Below are 18,260 nucleotides of genomic sequence, written 5' to 3'. Positions count from 1 at the left end.
GATTGGAGTTTTTAGTGAAGTTCAAAATTCTCAACTACACGGCAGTAAAATTTACGGGAAATTTTTTGAAAACAAAAAATTTAAATTTTTAAACTAAAGAAATTTTATTTAAAAATTTAAACTTAAAACAGTGGCTGCAATAATAATAATAAACGTAATCTATGTTTTGAAAACACACCCTTATGTAGTTTTTTTATTTGTTTTTTATCTGGCGATTGCTAAAAATGCACTCGCCTGTAACTTTAATTGTAACACATAACTGATATATTATAGGCTGTATAAATATTTGATCAAAGATAAAACTCTTCCACTGGGTATTTTTTAATATTTTATATTTATTGTATTTAAAAATCCATTCATAATTACCAGGTAATCTGATACATTTGAAAGCTAGTCTGCAGCAGAGGATTATCAAGATACTAGTGAGTATTTTATTGTTAAATAAATCATTTGTGATTAATGACGCTGACAGTAGATATGTAAAAATTTTATTGTTTTTAGTTATCAAGTTAATTGTCATTACAAAATTTTTAAAAAATTCGGAATAAAATTATGATACTGAAGTTAGCAGACGTCTAATAATTTTTTGATCTTTTTAAAAATGATAAATTAAAAAAAAAAATATTTGAAAAATCTGCACCTGTAGTTTTTTAAATTTTCTACATGAGCACATTTTAATTTTATTTTTTTTGCAATTGATTTGTTGAAAAATAAAAATTCAAAAATTTTTAAATGTCTGCTAACTTCAGGATCATAATAAAATTTCTGAGTAGACAAATTTAAAATTATTAATTAATTGAGTAAATAATTAGGAAATTAAAATTTTAAAAAATGCACTTTTTAAAAATTTCAAAATTAATAAGTGCATTTTTTAAAAATATTTTTTTTTAATTATTTATAATTTTAAATCTGTCTGATGTCTGCTGCATAAATTTCTTATAATTTTTTATGATACCGAAGTTAGCAAATGATCCGGAAGTTAGCAGACAATTTAAAATTTTTGGATTTTTTTTTTCAACGAATTAATGATAAAAAAAAAAACTAAAAAAATGCACATGTAGAAAATTGAAAAAACTATAAGTGCAATTTTTCAAAATATTTTTTTTTTCATAATTTATCGTTTAAAAAATAAACCAAAAATTACTAGACGTCGGCTAGCTTCAGTATCATAGTTAGCAAACGTCAAATAATTTTTGGGATTTAAAAAAAATGATGAATTATAAAAAAAAATATTTTGAAAAATTGCACTTGTAGATTTTTTTATTTTCTACATGTGCATTTTTTTAGTTTTTTTTTATTTGCAATTTGGTGAAAAAAAAATCCAAAAATTTTTGATTGTCTGCTATCTTCTGGATCATAATTTTTTTTTTATGGATTTTATAAATTTTAGTGTCAGTATTTACTCCGTTTACTGAAAATCAAAATTTTTTAAATGACTGCTACTTTCATTAATAATTTTAAATTTTTGTCACAAGTGATGTTCCTTCAATGACAGCAAGTAAATGGGGGTCGCTATCAAAGCCAATAGCTACAAAAGGTACAAATAAAAAATCCAAATCCATAAATAAAAAAAATAATTAATTAATACCGTAATTAGATGGACAAAGTACGATTGCTGCCGTCGTCTCCGCTGCAGCAGGTGTATATAAGTACCAACAATAATAGTAATGGAAGACGAATGTCATTCATTCGTCGACTTGGAGTCGGATGTATCATCCTAGCAGCCCTTGGTCTTCTATACGTTCCCGCTTATCACTCGGCACAAGGTCCGCTCTTTGGAATAGGTGAGGTTTCACCCCCTGCTGAATCATTAGGGGGAGGTTCAAACTACCTAGACTCTACTGTAGGTATGCATACAATAATGCTAACTAATATACTCCATAGTCTAATCAGCACTTGATGTTACCGCCGATAATTAATTTTAATTTAATTTAATTTATTTTTCTGTGACTTGAACACTCGCTTTACTTCTGCTGCTGCTACTGACCATTTTTTTTCGAGGCTTTAATCAACTGTATGTAGATTATTTTTTTTTTTAATACCTGGACTGCTGAGTATAGTAATGAGCATGAGGTCTGTGTATTGATTAGGACATTGATGATCATAGCAGGGGATAATGGAGATCGTTGTGATTTCAGTACAAATATCGGGATGGACGTTTAATACTTCTAGGGATGTAAATTTGTATATAAACCCAGACAACAATACGGCGATAACGAGTCCGGAGTTGGCCTGCGGGAGCTCGCCGCCGTATCTCCTGATAATCGTTTGCTCGGCGGTGGGCAACCAGAAGGCGAGAACGGCCATCAGGAGCACCTGGGGCAGCGAACAGAACTTGTATTACCTGTCGACGTCGTCTTCAGCGAACACGACTGTCAAAGTGGTTTTCCTCCTGGGGGAAAGCACCAACGACACCCTCAATGCCCAGATACTGGACGAAAATTACGAGTACGGAGACATAATTCAGGAAAAATTCATCGACACTTACAATAATTTGACTCTGAAGTCGGTGATGATGCTGAAGTGGGTCACCACGACCTGCCCACAGGCGACCTATCTCATGAAAACTGATGACGACATGTATGTTAATGTTCCGGGGTTAGTTAAAGTCATCAAGTCGAGGCCTACTAGCGCTGGGACGTTAATGGGGTCACTTATTTGCAATGCCCGTCCAATATCTGATCCTAAAAATAAGTGGTATGTATTTATTGTGAAATTTTATTTCTACGGGTTTGGTTTCATTTATTTTTTACGCGGCTAAATGGTTGATGATCAGTCGCTGATTTTTGTGAAAATAAATTTTTTTTTAAATTGAACTGAAACGGGAATTGGTTGATTTTAAATAAATTGCGGTTGCCGCGCTTATCAAAAACATATGATACTGAAGTTAGCAGACGTCTAATAATTTTTGGATTTTTTTTTAGACGATAAAAAATTTTAAAAAAAATATTTGAAAAAATTGCACCTGTAGTTTTTTAAATTTTCTACATGTGTATATTTTTATATTATTTTTTTGCAGTTGATGTATTGAAAAACGAAAATTCAAAAATTCAAAAATTCAAAAACATACTTTGAAAAAATTAAAATATTATTTTTCCCGCGGATATTTTTTTACGAAAATTAAATTGAAAATTTATTAAATAATTATTTAAAATTTTTTTTGTTAATAATTTTAAAAACAGGAATAATTATTTGCAATACCGTTTTATTTTTATCAACAATCCGCGGGAAATTTAAAAAAACAAAATATTAAGAAATTTGAATTTTCAAATTCTTATGGTAAAAAATAAGTGGAGCCAAACTTCGACAATTAAAAAATTTTTAATTATGCTAATAATTATTTTTTGTTAACAGGTACACTCCGAAGTACATGTTTTCAGAAAAAACATATCCAAATTATTTATCAGGTACCGGTTACGTTATGAGTTTAGACGTCGCATCAAAATTATACGCGACCGCGTTGAAAACTCCTCTGTTGCATTTAGAAGACGTTTATTTGACGGGTTTATGCGCGAAAAAGGCTAAACTGCGGCCCGTAAATAATCCTGGGTTCAGTTACATACCGCGTAAATTTGATTACTGTGTACTTAAAAATTCAATTACCGCGCACAAAGTCGACTCTTCCGGTATGTACGAAATTTGGAACAAGTTACAAAGTTCAAATGTCACCTGTCCTAGTTCCACCGCTACCAGTGATAATAGTAATAAAAAATCATCCTCGATATTGACCAGACATGGCAGACATATTAATTATTACTTAATGAAAAAACGTATCAACAACAGGTGCAGCTGAAAAACCAAATAAATTATTTTATAATTTTTTAATGTACATAACAATTCTCCGAACCGGCAGCTATTCTTTCGATTGGGTACAAATTAATATTTTTATCAATAAGTCTGTTACATAATTGTGTATATTATATATATTTATATATATATTAGACTGGGCCAAAAAAATCGACTATTTTTTTTTTTTTAACGATACTGTGGAAATATTATTTGGGATGACAAAAAAAAATTATTGTGAGAATTTGATCCCTTAATTTTGATATTAAGAGGTGTATCATCGCAATTTTTGATTTTTTTTTAATGAGCGGGTTTTTCGCTCGTAACTCTTAAACCATCGAGATAATCAAAATTGACTTGGATACATTTTTTGAAGGAAATTTGATGCTCTACAAAAAAGGTCTGATTGAAATTTTTCGTCAGATGAACCGTTTCTTTGTAATCACGCTTTGAACGTTGGTATGATTTTAAAATTTGATTGTTAAACTTTGGAATTTTGTCATTCATGTAAAAATAAGTTTCCGGAAAAAGATGATGAATATTCTTGAAGGAAATTGAATGCTCTACAAAAAAAGTCTCTTAACAATTTTCGCTAAATTCACTCCTTCAAAAGTTATTCAAGATTATTGAAGTCGTTTTACATAACTTCAACCTTGAATAACTTTTGAAGGAGTGAATTTAGCGAAAATTGTTAAGAGACTTTTTTTGTAGAGCATTCAATTTCCTTCAAGAATATTCATCATCTTTTTCCGGAAACTTATTTTTACATGAATGACAAAATTCCAAAGTTGAACAATCAAATTTTAAAATCATACCAACGTTCAAAGCACGATTATAAGGAAACGGTTCATCTGACGAAAAATTTCAATCAGACCTTTTTTGTAGAGCATCAAATTTCCTTCAAAAAATGTATCCGAGTCGATTTCGTTTATCTCGATGGTTTGAGAGTTATGAGACAAAAGCCCGCTCATTAAAAAAAAATCAAAAATTGCGATGATACACCTCTTAATATCAAAATTAAGGGCTCAAATTTTCACAATAATTTTTTTTTGTCATCCCAAATAATATTTACACAGTATCGTTAAAAAAAAAATAGTCGATTTTTTTGGCCCAGTCTAATATATATATAATATGCAAGGATGAGTATGAATAAAAATAATACAGTCAACTATCCGTCATAAGTCTCTCCCTCAATCGGCAGTTACTGTTCGGAAAACTTCTTCACTTAACGACGATCCCTTTATTAGCCTCCGTTAAAATTGTAAAAGAATAGGAAAATTAATGATGAAAATTTACTGTTTCGCGGAGATTTGAGTACTTCAAGCACTGAAAAAATCAGCTGATGGCGAGTGACAAGACGTAAAGTCTGCTAACTTTACAAGGTGATAAATTTACGGTAACGATTACAATTTTCTGGGAATGGTTCTGATGGAAATTTGTCTGATGTCTGCTACATTAACACTCGTGATATTTCCAAACGTCCTGGGGTTTTCCAGAATTTTCTCTCCTGTGCGTCTCCTAGACCGAACTTACGACGGGTAGTCGGCTGTAACTGATTAATTTCGTTAAATTTTAGCGTGCCAATGACTAAAAATAACAAATCCATTGAAATTAAAGTGATAGTAAGAAATATTTTTATCAGCTCAATTCTGACAATTATCATAATTTGAATATACGAAGCTGCGTATTTTAAATAAATATAGATAAGGTTATTAAAAGTAGATAGTTAATTACGCTTCCATCCAACGATACGCCGTTTGTTAAATTTATTTTATATTTTAATTATCATTAAAAATAAATATAAACTGTATAAATATATTGAGGTGTCTCTTGTACAATAATAATATTTGTTGTTAAATAAAAAATATCCTTTATTTATATTGACAAAAAGATTTTTCATTTATTTAATTATTAAATTTCCCAATTCGCTATTTCTTTGACTTTTTCTTCTTTTTCTTTGCCGATTTTACGAGACTCTTGGAAACGTCATCGGCCGTTTCCTCAAGACCGAGGTTCGTAAAATTATCCGAAATAAATTGCAGCTTAGCTTTCTCTTTTTTTTCATGTTTTTTTTTCTTCTTCTTATTTATTTTACAATTCAAAATATTGCTGTCCGTCGTTACTTTCTTGTGTTTTTTATTTTTACTCTTAACTTTACAGTCATCAGTATTCGGGTCAGCGATTTCTCCAGCGCAATCAGAATCCTTTTTCTTTTTCTTAACTTTTCTAGACTGCGTTGGTGATTCATCAGCTAGACTGAGCGAACTCGATAATATTTCCGTCAGCTCATCAAACTTGCGCTTCATTTTCCTCCGGGTTTTCCTCGAGCCAACTTTACGATCCGGATCCAGTTCCAGGTCCTGGTCCTGGTCCTCATTGTCCGCGTCGATCTGAGCTATAAGATCAGTCACGGTGCTTTCTACGACTGGTTCAACTCTAGACTTATCACCCAGATCTATTGACGTATCACAGTCTGCTTTCTCTTTATGGCACTTGAGTTTCTTGGACTTGGACTTGACTTTAGTCCAGTCGTCGCTCAAGTCTCCCAGCAAATTCATCTGCTCGACGAGTTCCTGCTCCTGCTGCTGGATCCTCGCGAGCTTACCGCTGAGCTTGAGCCCATGCCTGGCTCCCTTGTGAGCAGTTCTGCCTTTGCAAGCTTTGAAAAGTTTCTCGTCATCGACGATGAAGTTTTTAAACATCAGTTTGTCGTCGTCGAGGGTCCGCTTTTCCTGGGCGGCGCTTTTGGTTTCTTTGGCCCCTTGGAGGGTGCAGGTCTTTACGAAGTTACCGTAGATTAGACTGCTGTCTTTGCTTTTGACCTCGCCGATGTTTATGTTCAATTTGGCAGCAGCGATGTCCAGAGCGATGCTGCTGTTTACTTTGAAGACTGGTTTGCTGGAGGATGATGTGTCAACGGTGATGTTGCTGGCGGCTTTGTTGAAGACTGTGTTCCACCATTGATTTCCTGATGTGTCTCGGTGTCCGATACCGGTGGTGTCGAATTTTAATTTTGGTCTGAGGGCTTCTACGATTCCGTCCTCGTTTTTTCCTAGACCTTTGCCTGTCATAATGATCGTAAATATTAATATGGGTGTTATTTTTAAATACAGAATTTTAATTTACAGGGGACGGGATCAAATTAAACCGATTGCCAACAATATGAGGTCAACATCGAGTTTTTAAAATTTTTATTTTTTGATAAATCGGAAATCAAAACACTGGCAGGATTTTTGAGATAAAATTTGTTTTAGAAAAAAAAAAACGGAGTAGAAACTTTGCTCGGTTTAAATATTGAGGGAAAATAATTTAGGATAAATTTAATTGGATCAGGATCCTGTATCCTTGAAATTGTAATTTGATATGACTAGTAATTGATAATAAAAAATATATAAAAAAAAAAACTAACCTTCGCTCCAACCAAATTTTTCTAACTGTGACTTTGCAAAATCACCCATTGCTTTTATTATGATTTAATGTTCTATGTAAATAAATATGTTTATATGTTTATCATGATAACTTTATAAAAGACTATGTCATAGATTCACATGGTCCACATGGATATGGATGGTAAGTCTCGAGGTTATGTTTACATTAGGCAGTGATATGGTGGGTGATTTAATTTTGGTAATTTGGTATTGATACGCATGTGCGTATCGTCGCGGATGCGCGCGCTCACTTTTTGGCGCGAGATTTCCCGAATTCAAACTTACGTCAGTTTTAATAAATTCACAAAATTAGTTTGCTATCTACGAAAAGTGAAGGTAACTTTGCTCGTGCTCGGAATAAGTTCACACAACATAAACGTTTTTTGTTCATTATGATGTCCTCGAGTAGGGAGACCCCAAAAAAGTCCTGAGAAAAATTAACTTTTTGAGTTTAGGCCCATATGAGGATAAATGAAGATAAATGAGGATGACACTTTTCATGCCTTCCCATGAAGAGAAGCCCGTAACTTTGCTCCTGTTGGGAATAACTCATCACAATATAAATGTTTTTCGTTCATTATGATGTCCTCTGGTAGGAGAAACCATAAAAAGTCCTAAGAAAAATTTAGTTTTTGAGTTTAGACCCATATCAGGATAAATGAAGATAAATGAGGATGAGGCTGTTTATGATTTCCTATAAAGAATGGCCCGTAACTTTGCTCCTGTTGGGAATAACCCATCACAATATAAACGTTTTTTGTTCATTATGATGTCCTCGAGTAGGGAGACCCCAAATAAGTCCTGAGAAAAATTAACTTTTTGAGTTTAGACCCATATGAGGATAAATGAAGATAAATGAGGATGACACTTTTCATGCCTTCCTATAAAGAGAAGCCCGTAACTTTGCTCCTGTTGGGAATAACTCATCATAATATAAACGTTTTTTGTTCATTATGATGTCCTCTAGTAGGAGAAACCATAAAAAATCCCAAGAAAAATTTATTTTTTGAATTCAGACCCATATGAGGATAAATGAAAATAAATGAGGATGAGGCTGTTAATGATTTCCTATGAACAGTGGCCCGTAACTTTGCTCCAGTTGGAAATAACTCATCATAATATAAACATTTTTTGTTCATTATGATGTCCTCTAGTAGGAGAAACCTTAAAAAGTCCTAAGAAAAATTTATTTTTTGAGTTCAGACCCATATGAGGATAAATGAAGATAAATGAGGATGACACTTTTCATGCCTTTTTATAAAGAGTGGCCCGTAACTTTGCTCCTGTTGGGAATAACTCATCATAATATAAACGTTTTTTGTTCATTATGATGTCCTCTAGTAGGAGAAACCATAAAAAGTCCCAAGAAAAATTAATTTTTTGAGTTCAGATCGATATGAGGATTAGGTGGAGATGGGTGTTGAGACTGTCCATGTCTTCCTATGAACAGTGGCCTCTAACTTTGCTCCTGTTGGGAATAACTCATCACAATATAAACGTTTTTTGTTCATTATGATGTCCTTTAGTAGGAAAAACCATAAAAAGTCCTAAGAAAAATTTATTTTTTGAATTCAGACCCATATGAGGATAAATGAAAATAAATGAGGATGAGGCTTTCCATGCCTTCCCATGAAGAGAAGCCTGTAACTTTGCTCCTGTTGGGAATAACTCATCATAATATGAACATTTTTTGTTCATTATGATGCCCTCTAGTAGGAGAAACCATAAAAAGTCCTAAGAAAAATTTATTTTTTGAGTTCAGACCCATATGAGGATAAATGAAAATAAATGAGGATGAGGCTTTCCATGCCTTCCCATGAAGAGAAGCCTGTAACTTTGCTCCTGTTGGGAATAACTCATCATAATATAAACGTTTTTTGTTCATTATAATGTCCTCTAGTGGGAGAAACCATAAAAAGTCCCAAGAAAAATTTATTTTTTGAGTTCAGACCCATATGAGGATAAATGAGGATGAGGCTTTCCATGCCTTCCCATGAAGAGAAGCCCGTAACTTTGCTCCTGTTGGGAATAACTCATCACAATATAAACGTTTTTTGTTCATTATGATGTCCTTTAGTAGGAAAAACCATAAAAAGTCCTAAGAAAAATTTATTTTTTGAATTCAGACCCATATGAGGATAAATGAAAATAAATGAGGATGAGGCTTTCCATGCCTTCCCATGAAGAGAAGCCTGTAACTTTGCTCCTGTTGGGAATAACTCATCATAATATAAACATTTTTTGTTCATTATGATGCCCTCTAGTAGGAGAAACCATAAAAAGTCCTAAGAAAAATTTATTTTTTGAGTTCAGACCCATATGAGGATAAATGAAAATAAATGAGGATGAGGCTTTCCATGCCTTCCCATGAAGAGAAGCCTGTAACTTTGCTCCTGTTGGGAATAACTCATCATAATATAAACATTTTTTGTTCATTATGATGCCCTCTAGTAGGAGAAACCATAAAAAGTCCTAAGAAAAATTTATTTTTTGAGTTCAGACCCATATGAGGATAAATGAAAATAAATGAGGATGAGGCTTTCCATGCCTTCCCATGAAGAGAAGCCTGTAACTTTGCTCCTGTTGGGAATAACTCATCATAATATAAACGTTTTTTGTTCATTATAATGTCCTCTAGTGGGAGAAACCATAAAAAGTCCCAAAAAAAATTTATTTTTTGAGTTCAGACCCATATGAGGATAAATGAGGATGAGGCTTTCCATGCCTTCCCATGAAGAGAAGCCCGTAACTTTGCTCCTGTTGGGAATAACTCATCACAATATAAATGTTTTTCGTTCATTATGATATCCTCTAGTAGGAAAAAGCCCAGAAAGTTCTGGGAAAAATTTATTTTATGACTTCTGAAGCCGGGAAGGAGCATGAATTATATTTCCATTTATTACAAGTATCCAAAGTGTGCATAAATATAAATTCAATGATGCTTATACTTAGCGGTAATAATATTTACTTTTTAAGACCCGGCTCTCTCTTTCTCATTTTTTCTCCATCCTAATCGATAACAGAAATCAAATAAATAAAAGTTTATTGATAAAGTAATCGCCGATATTCCGTAGCCATAAACTCTTGATGTTGATTGTAAAACAATTAAAACACAAATGTATTTAAATTATTATTATAAATTTTTAATAGCGTTGATAAGTTCTGACATTTTTGCCGTGTCTGAGTGTCGAGGAAACAAAAGTTCAAATGCTTCGGTCCTAAAAAATAAAACTCTCCAAGTAAAAGTGGCTGGCAAATTATTTAGTATCTTATTCCTAAAAAAAAGTTGGGTCCAAGCGGTCGCGGAATGCGACATCAGAAATTCGGAGCTTGCCGAGATAAATTCTATACGCGAAGCCAGAGCTCTAGCCCGCGCTATGCTCAGACATCGACCAGGTACAGGTTTTATTTTATTGATTGTGATTATTGATTGTAAATACATAAATTATTTAATAGCCATCGAAAGTGCTTGGATCGCTGGGTATTTTAACGAGTCTACCGATGGAGTGTCTTGGAGATGGCTGTCAACTGGTAAAAAAATTCAATTGAGTGATTTTATGACTGATGCTCCTGATAAAAATGGAATCCAATTATTCTTATCATCATATAGGAGTGATAAGTTGACATCCGATGATTTTAAAAATATTTGTTTATTTTTTGACTGTCATATTGATCAAGTTGCTATTATGGAGTCTTTATGTCAACGAAGACGTCAAATAATATGTCAAAATAAATTTAATTTCTCTCAAGAATTTAATAATAATATCAGAGATAATTTTTCTTCTTCAATAATTAATAATAATAATAATAATAATAATAATAATAATAATAATAATAATCATAATAATGATAATAATAATAATAATGATGATGATGATGATGATAATAATAATAATAATAATAATAATAATAATAATAATAATAATAATAATAATAATAATGATAATAATAATAATAATGATGATAATAATAATAATAATAATAATAATAATAATAATAATAATAATAATAATAATAAAACATTCACTACTGCACCAGTTTCAGTAAATGAACTCAGTAATTATTCTCTTTTATTATCGGACTCAATACTTTCTCCATCAACAACAACAACAGGATCTTTAACATCAACTTCATTTCTAATTACACCTCAGTTTTTACCATCATCATTATCATTATCATTAACATCAACTTCAACAAAATCATCATTAGAAATCTCCGATTTAACTGAACCAAGAATGAAATCCGTGTCAACAATAAAAGCGAATAATTTATTTACAGAAAAAACCCAAGAACCAGAACAAAAAAAAATGACCCAAAAAAACACAAGTGATTTAAAGTATAAAAATATAAATACCGGGAGTAATTACAGAAAATATTTAAATTCCAGCAACGAAAGCGCGTATTCAAATTTACTAAAACTCTATTACGCATTCGAGGGCCCGTTAGTCGGGAAATTAGACGACAGCAATTCGTCCGATAAAAAAGTAAATACATACAAAAAATATATGAAAAAAGTATAAGTAAAATATGTTTTAATAATAATAATATTTATTTGGCTTCATACATTCTAAAATACGTAACGGAAACAAAAATTAGTCAATTTAATTGTGAAAAAAATTAACAAAAATTTTAATAAATAATATATATATATATAAATATATATAAAGTATGAAAAAGTGTACTTGGCATGTACACTGCATTATTTAAAATTATTTACAATATCAGTGCCAAGTATTACGTATAATTTGAAACATATTTATTGTCTACTAATACATTAATTATAAATTTTTGTATATATTTTAAATATACAATTTTTTATTATGCTGGCATATATATGTATGTATTATTGTATAATACATATTATACATTTATTATATTTAATATTTTAATATTTACTTTAATAGTACGTTCGTTTGAAAGCTTTGTTTTATTTTTGTTGACTAAGTACTTAATAGACAAAAAATAAATATATGTCTAACTAATAATAATTACAGTAAGCCAATATAATATATATGTATATAAATATTTATATTTAAATGGTTATAAATTTGTAATAATAATTTTTAACGTACAAAATTGCACGGGTGTTTGTTGTAATAAATGCTTTTAAATAATAACTGTCGGATATGTTTTTAAATTTGTGCTACCAACGAAAATGCAAAACGGTAACAAAGAAAAAAGTATTTGTGTAATTGAACTCAGTTTAAATTTTAGTAATTTAAAAATAAAGTATAATTTAAAACAATGAAATTTTGTGTTGATAATATAATTTTAAATTGCGCGCTTAGGAAATTTTTACCCGGTCGGCGTGAACTAGCGTTAGAGAGCCAACGAGTGAGACAAGAGTACGGTCGAGCCAAGTTATGGGATTTGGATACAGAAGTCCTCCTTCGTAGAACCCAAGATGACCACCGTGAGCTACTTCTATGTACAAAGTATTGTTATAACTTTCTGAAATAATAAAAACAATTTGAATTTAAATTTTACTGTAAAAAATTCCCGGGTTAAGGGGGTATTCTGGTTTAGAAATTCGAAAAAATCGATTTTTTTTTTTGCATATTTTCATAGTATAACCCTTCAAGAAAATGTCCCTAAAAGGATTTTTCGAAATTCGAATTATTTTCGGAGTTAAAGTTCATTTTATGACGCGCCGACAAAACCGTTTCGCAGCCGGGTCGAGCTTCCAAGGAAGCTAGAACTGCTAAATCATCTGAAAGAGCTTCACTAAACATGACATTTGAAGTCGAAGAAGGTACTTTGTACGGAGCAGGGATAGCTGATTAATAACAAGTGAGTATAAAACGTCAGTAAACGACTCCGACTTAGCCCTCAAACTTTAAACTCCTTTTTCTCGTAACTACTTTTCTGGAAACGGTGTGCATGATATCTTTAATTCTACTCAACCGATTCGCTTGAAATTTCACACAGAGCTTCTTTATACATTATACTATCGCACTACGAAGAGGTTTAAAAAAAAATTTTTTTTTTGTATTTTTAAAAAATTCCAAACGACAAAAAAACAGGGAAAATACGAAACTTTTTTTTCAAACCACCGTCATTTTGTGAAAAAAAAATTTCTTTTTCAAAAACGTTTCGTAGTGCGATAACTACACCCTTCCTCATTACGAATTATTCATGGATTCCCATTTCAGGTCATGGGATTTATATCCTGCACACCAGGACAAGCCATTTTTCCATCAGTCCCCACTGCGCCGACCTGCAGTTTTTTGAAATTTAATTTTTTTTCTTATATTATTAATGTTTTGTATTCTCAAAATATCAATAAAAAGCTTATAAAAAAATGTATAGTAAAAATAATTTTTGTTTTTTTTTATCGCGTCCGAAAAAATACCTAAAATTCGGGCTTCTAAACCAGAATACCCCCTTAAATCCAGAGTGCGGAGCAGATTATTTTTTATTTATTAAATTTCATCGAAATTAAATTCACTCTGGGAGAATTTATTTTTATGTTAAAATTCTGGATCTGAATGCGGATTAAAATTCACATCCGTCTCCTGAAAAAAAAAAAATTAACATTCGCTCCGTAGAGGAGTAATTTTTTTAAAGAGTGAATTTGAATTAAAATAAAATTCATATTTACTCCAAATTCATTCCCGATTTTTTACAGGATATTTTATCATTAACTAGGGTAAGAGCACCAGTACCCAGCATATATTTTAATATATGAAGGCTGGCTACTGGTTCTCTTACCCATGGAAAAGTCTATAAATTTATAAAAAAATTTTTTAGAAGACTAGGGTCTGGATAATTTATTTAAATTAAAAAATATAATAAATAAATTTACCAGCGTGTTGTTTTATCGGTACCAGTAACATCTCGGGAACGATTGGATCATCAAGAGCGTTTATAAATACCATTGGTGTTGTTATGTCTTTTAAATAATTAATACTACTACTCCATTTGTATAATTCAGAGACTGATCTAAAATTATGTATCTGAAATATAATAAAATAAAATAATTATCGAATTATTTATTTATTGAAGAAATAAAAAGCTGAACTAACTCGTTTCGTGTAGGCCTCATCGAGTTCCGGCAGTGTCGCGGCAGAAATAATTTCTCTCTCATTAAGATTGTGTCGTTTTTTAACTTCTTCCGACAATAAAACATTTTTGTGCTTCAAAATAATATTTTTAACGGACTCAGTCATTATGTAGAGGTAGAACCGACGGAAGTTCTGCCAGTTGAGTAAATAATTAGTGCCTCTGAAATAAAAAATATTTATTGTTGTTTATTAAATCACTTTTATTTGCTCAATGACAGCTGGTACTATTAGTCATCAGTCATTACGTACTCGATAGCATTGTAGCCTTGGCAAATTGAAATTCCGCCTATTATCTGAGGCGATTTAGTGGTCGCTCTCTCGCCCATGTACTTGGTAACGAGATTACCACCTAAACTAAATCCTACGCAGACTATTTTTGTGCTGGGGTGCTTATCAAGCAAACTTGATAGCATGACATGATAATCATCAGTGTGGCCTGTAATTAATTACATTTTTTTCATATTTTAAGTTCTGTCTTCTAGAGATTTTATTTTAAAATAATGATACTGAGTTTGGCTGACGTCTACTAATTTTTGTTTGAATTTTCAAAAAACGATAAATTATAAAAAAAAAAATTTTTTGAAATAATTGCACTTATAGTTTTTTTAATTTTCTACATGTGCATTTTTTTAGTTTTTTTTTTTTGGAATTAATTAGTAGAAAAAAAATTCGAAAATTATTAATTGTCTGCCAACTTCAGGATCATGGACAAAAATGATTTTTTTTTCGGTCCGACCGTTTTTTGAACTCAAAAGTTTATCAGCAGTATCGTTTTTGAGTTCTCTGAGCTCGAAAATAAGGGTAAGTTTTGGGGTTGGTCCCATTTTTTTGGTAATTGATTTGTTGAGAAAAAAATCGAAAAATTTTATGATCCTGAATTTAGCAGACAATTAGTAATTTTCAGATTTTTTTTTCAACAGATCAATTACAAAAAAATCAAAAACTAAAAATATGCACATGTAGAAAATTTTAAATACAGGTGCAATTTTTCTAAATATTTTTTTTTTATAATTCGTTTAAAAAAAAATCAAAAAATTATTAGACGTCGGCTAACTTCAGTATCATAAAATTTTATAAACTAATTAATGTAAAAAAATCATTTTTGATTTTTAAAATTTTCAAACCGCCATAACTAATAGAAATATTCTTTTTTTTTTCATCATCAATCCACCGAAGAGTCGAATAATTAAAAAATTCCTGATACAAATATTTTTATGGCCAAAAGAAGGTGGAGCCCCACCTCTAGACCATCACCAAAAATATTAAATTGTCCACTGACTTCAGGACCAGTAAAAAATAATAATTTTACCATAAGAAAATATTCTTGGTGCGGTGACCTTGACACTTGAAAGTGCTCCAACATGATTGAGCACCGCGCATCTGTACCCATGACACTGAGCAAAATGTACAAATGTCCTGATGTAGACACTCTCGGAAGTATTGCCAATTCCTGGAGCAATTGCTACTGTGATGTCATCTAGTTTATTTAAATTATTAAAGTAACAGATTTATTATTTATTTATTTAAAAATGAGCAATAAAACTTAGCGATAAATAGCTGACCTTCGTGACCGTTACTCAGCGGTTGATATAAATCGTAAGTTAAAGTAGTTCCATCAACAAGAATTATGTAAACTCGTTCGCCAATGGGCCACGGACATCGGACGCGACCAATGATACTGTGGACGATCGTCTGCACATGACCGCTAAATCCCCAGAGTCTCGTTGGCTTGTAGCTACAAAATTATCATCAATTATCAAGACGAATAAAACGATGGGCAGATAAAAAAATGAACTTACGGTTCCCCAATTACTGGAGCAATTTTAAGAATTGTAGACAAAAAAACGGTGTCTTGGCAAACAAGTACCGGTTTTTTTGGTGAACTGTTGACATTTAAAATTCTAAAAAGAATACACAGAATAACAGCAATGACAGCTAGCAATGCCGTTGACATTTTTTAATGAACTTTATTATTATTCCTCCACTTGTACTCAAATAATCAGCATATATATTTTTTATATAATAACAATAAAACTGTCGTTCTGTCAACGATTTCTCCGACTCGGTTATGCTATTGGACACACGAACACAACACGTATATTTATAAAAACTTGATCATTATAATAATAATTATTAAAGTAATAATCAATTATCATCATTTTTAAATCACTTTCATATCGTCCTCTTGTCTTATCAATTAATTACATCGTAGTAATTTTCGGCCTGACAACGCATGGAATATTTTTTACTATCGGTTAATCCAAATACTGTTTCACTGAAATTTAACACATTAATTAATCTATTAATTATTATACTTTACATTATTATATGTTTTGATTTTTAGTATACATATATACATATATATATACAGGTTTTAATTCGTTATGTATAATATTGATATGAGTCCTTTACTTCATGGCAATCAATTTATATACACACACCTATATTATATATATATATATATATATATATATATGTATATATTTCGTACACTATACGTAATACCAACCTCACTATTTCTTAGACGTCTTAGACATAGACAATTATGTTTTTAAATATGAAGATATATATATAAATATATATGTGTATGTATATATATATATATTGCAATTACATATTGGCAATTGGCCACACACAGACTTGAGGTTACTGATCGGTGTTACTTTTATTATTGTTATTATTATTAAATCGCACTCTTTTGGGTGAGTAATACTGGGTCGTATGATCGACTACTACCAGTTAATAATTTCTATGGGATGTATGTGAGTATGTATGTGTGTGTATACATGAAAAGGTTTAAGATGGCGTTAAGTAGGTGGTAGAATTGAACGGAATTTAAAAAGAGAAGGCGCCGCGTGAAAAGAGAGGGAAATATATTTGCGCGTGCGCGGGCGCCAATTTTAAAACGAATTAAAAACGTTTTTGGAAAATAAAGTTATCGAGATTTGGGGGTCGAGGTGAGGTCAAGTTGAAGTTTCTATTTGCGATTTATTTTTACTGTTACTTAAATCCTTCTGGAATGAGTGAAAGTCTTTCGACTAGTAGAAAATCTAATTCAAATTTTTTTAATTTTTTTAGAAGAGAGAAACTGATAAATTTTTTTTGAATGAAATAAATTACTAACATTTCTGTTGAGGGATAAAATTTTTTTTAAAAGAGTTTTCATATTTTTTTCTTGGAAAAATTACGATACTGGAGTTACCCATGATCCTGAAGTTAGCCGACAATTCAAAATTTTCTGATTTTTTTTTGCAACAAATAAATTACAAAAAAAAAAAATCTAAAAATATGCACATGTAGTAAATTTAAAAAACTCTAAGTGCAATTTTTTCAAATATTTTTTTTTTAAATATTTATCGTTTCAAATAAATTTCAAAAATTATTAGACATCGGCTAACTATGATCCTGAAGTTAGCAGACATTTAAAAATTTTTGAATTTTTGTTTCTCAACAAATCAATTGCAAAAAAAAAAAAAACTAAAAATATGCACATGTAGAAAATTTAAAAAACTACAGGTGCAATTTTTTCAAATATTTTATTTTTTATGGTTTATCGTCTAAAAAAAAAATCCCAAAATTATTAGACGTCTGCTAACTTCAGTATCATAGTTACCCGACGTTTGATAATTTTTGGATTTTTTTAAAAATGATAAATCATTGAAAAAAAAAAATGTTTGAAAAAATTCCAGCTAGAGTTTTTTCAATTTTCTACATGTGCATATTTTTGGTTTTTTTTTTCCTGTAAAGGGAAATTTCAGTCATGAAAAATGAATTTTTTTATTTTTTGCGGTGTCTTGTTTTTATTTTCCTTTAAAATTTTAAATGGACACGTGTCAAGTACCAGATAATATACCGTGAAAATTTCTAAAAAAAGATGTAAATAATAATTTCCTGAATGATATTTACTCTACTTCGTAAGAGTACTCTGTAATTATCCGTCTTTATTATCATTATTTATATAATTTGAATTCACCATAATTAG

General features: G+C 30.8%; 4 protein-coding genes across 6 annotated transcripts in view; 1 reads left to right on the top strand and 3 right to left on the bottom strand.

Moving 5' to 3' along the window:
* LOC130669281 (myosin-2 essential light chain) overlaps positions 1–18,260 on the bottom strand; it is a 137,550-nt gene that overhangs the window by 14,974 nt on the left and 104,316 nt on the right. Inside the window, exon 1 of one of the 2 annotated variants that reach the window (XM_057472066.1) lies at positions 813–820. The exons of the other annotated variant lie outside the window; for it this stretch is intronic. The gene's annotated coding sequence lies outside the window, so the exon portion shown is untranslated. Of the gene's footprint in view, positions 1–812; positions 821–18,260 lie in introns of those variants that run through there. 2 annotated transcript variants of the gene reach the window in all.
* On the top strand, positions 14–4,717 carry LOC130669272 (beta-1,3-galactosyltransferase 1-like). Of its 2 annotated transcripts, XM_057472050.1 has the most exons (6): positions 14–154; positions 370–422; positions 1,476–1,537; positions 1,598–1,847; positions 2,139–2,697; positions 3,355–4,717. In XM_057472050.1, the coding sequence occupies exons 4-6, from the start codon at positions 1,598–1,600 to the stop codon at positions 3,791–3,793; spliced, it is 1,248 nt and encodes a 415-aa protein (XP_057328033.1). In that variant the 5' UTR covers positions 14–154; positions 370–422; positions 1,476–1,537; the 3' UTR covers positions 3,794–4,717. The 2 variants fall into 2 exon arrangements, with proteins under 2 accessions (XP_057328033.1, XP_057328034.1); XM_057472051.1 differs by having other exon boundaries at positions 25–422; positions 1,598–1,784.
* Positions 5,461–7,385, bottom strand: LOC130669275 (G patch domain-containing protein 4). The gene is made up of 2 exons (XM_057472058.1): positions 7,196–7,385; positions 5,461–6,850 (listed from the first exon to the last, which is right to left on the bottom strand). Exons 1-2 carry the CDS (start codon positions 7,242–7,244, stop codon positions 5,715–5,717), a joined length of 1,185 nt encoding a protein of 394 aa, XP_057328041.1. The 5' UTR covers positions 7,245–7,385; the 3' UTR covers positions 5,461–5,714.
* Positions 12,219–17,029, bottom strand: LOC130669274 (abhydrolase domain-containing protein 2). The gene is made up of 8 exons (XM_057472057.1): positions 16,788–17,029; positions 16,078–16,553; positions 15,841–16,013; positions 15,588–15,755; positions 14,528–14,714; positions 14,240–14,438; positions 14,020–14,170; positions 12,219–12,665 (listed from the first exon to the last, which is right to left on the bottom strand). Exons 2-8 carry the CDS (start codon positions 16,230–16,232, stop codon positions 12,499–12,501), a joined length of 1,200 nt encoding a protein of 399 aa, XP_057328040.1. The 5' UTR covers positions 16,233–16,553; positions 16,788–17,029; the 3' UTR covers positions 12,219–12,498.

Source organism: Microplitis mediator, chromosome 6 (assembly GCF_029852145.1).
Source record: "Microplitis mediator isolate UGA2020A chromosome 6, iyMicMedi2.1, whole genome shotgun sequence".
Classification (NCBI taxonomy): Eukaryota; Metazoa; Arthropoda; class Insecta; order Hymenoptera; family Braconidae; genus Microplitis; species Microplitis mediator.
Note: the sequence above shows the minus strand (reverse complement) of the source record. Positions and strands in the feature narration are given on the sequence as shown.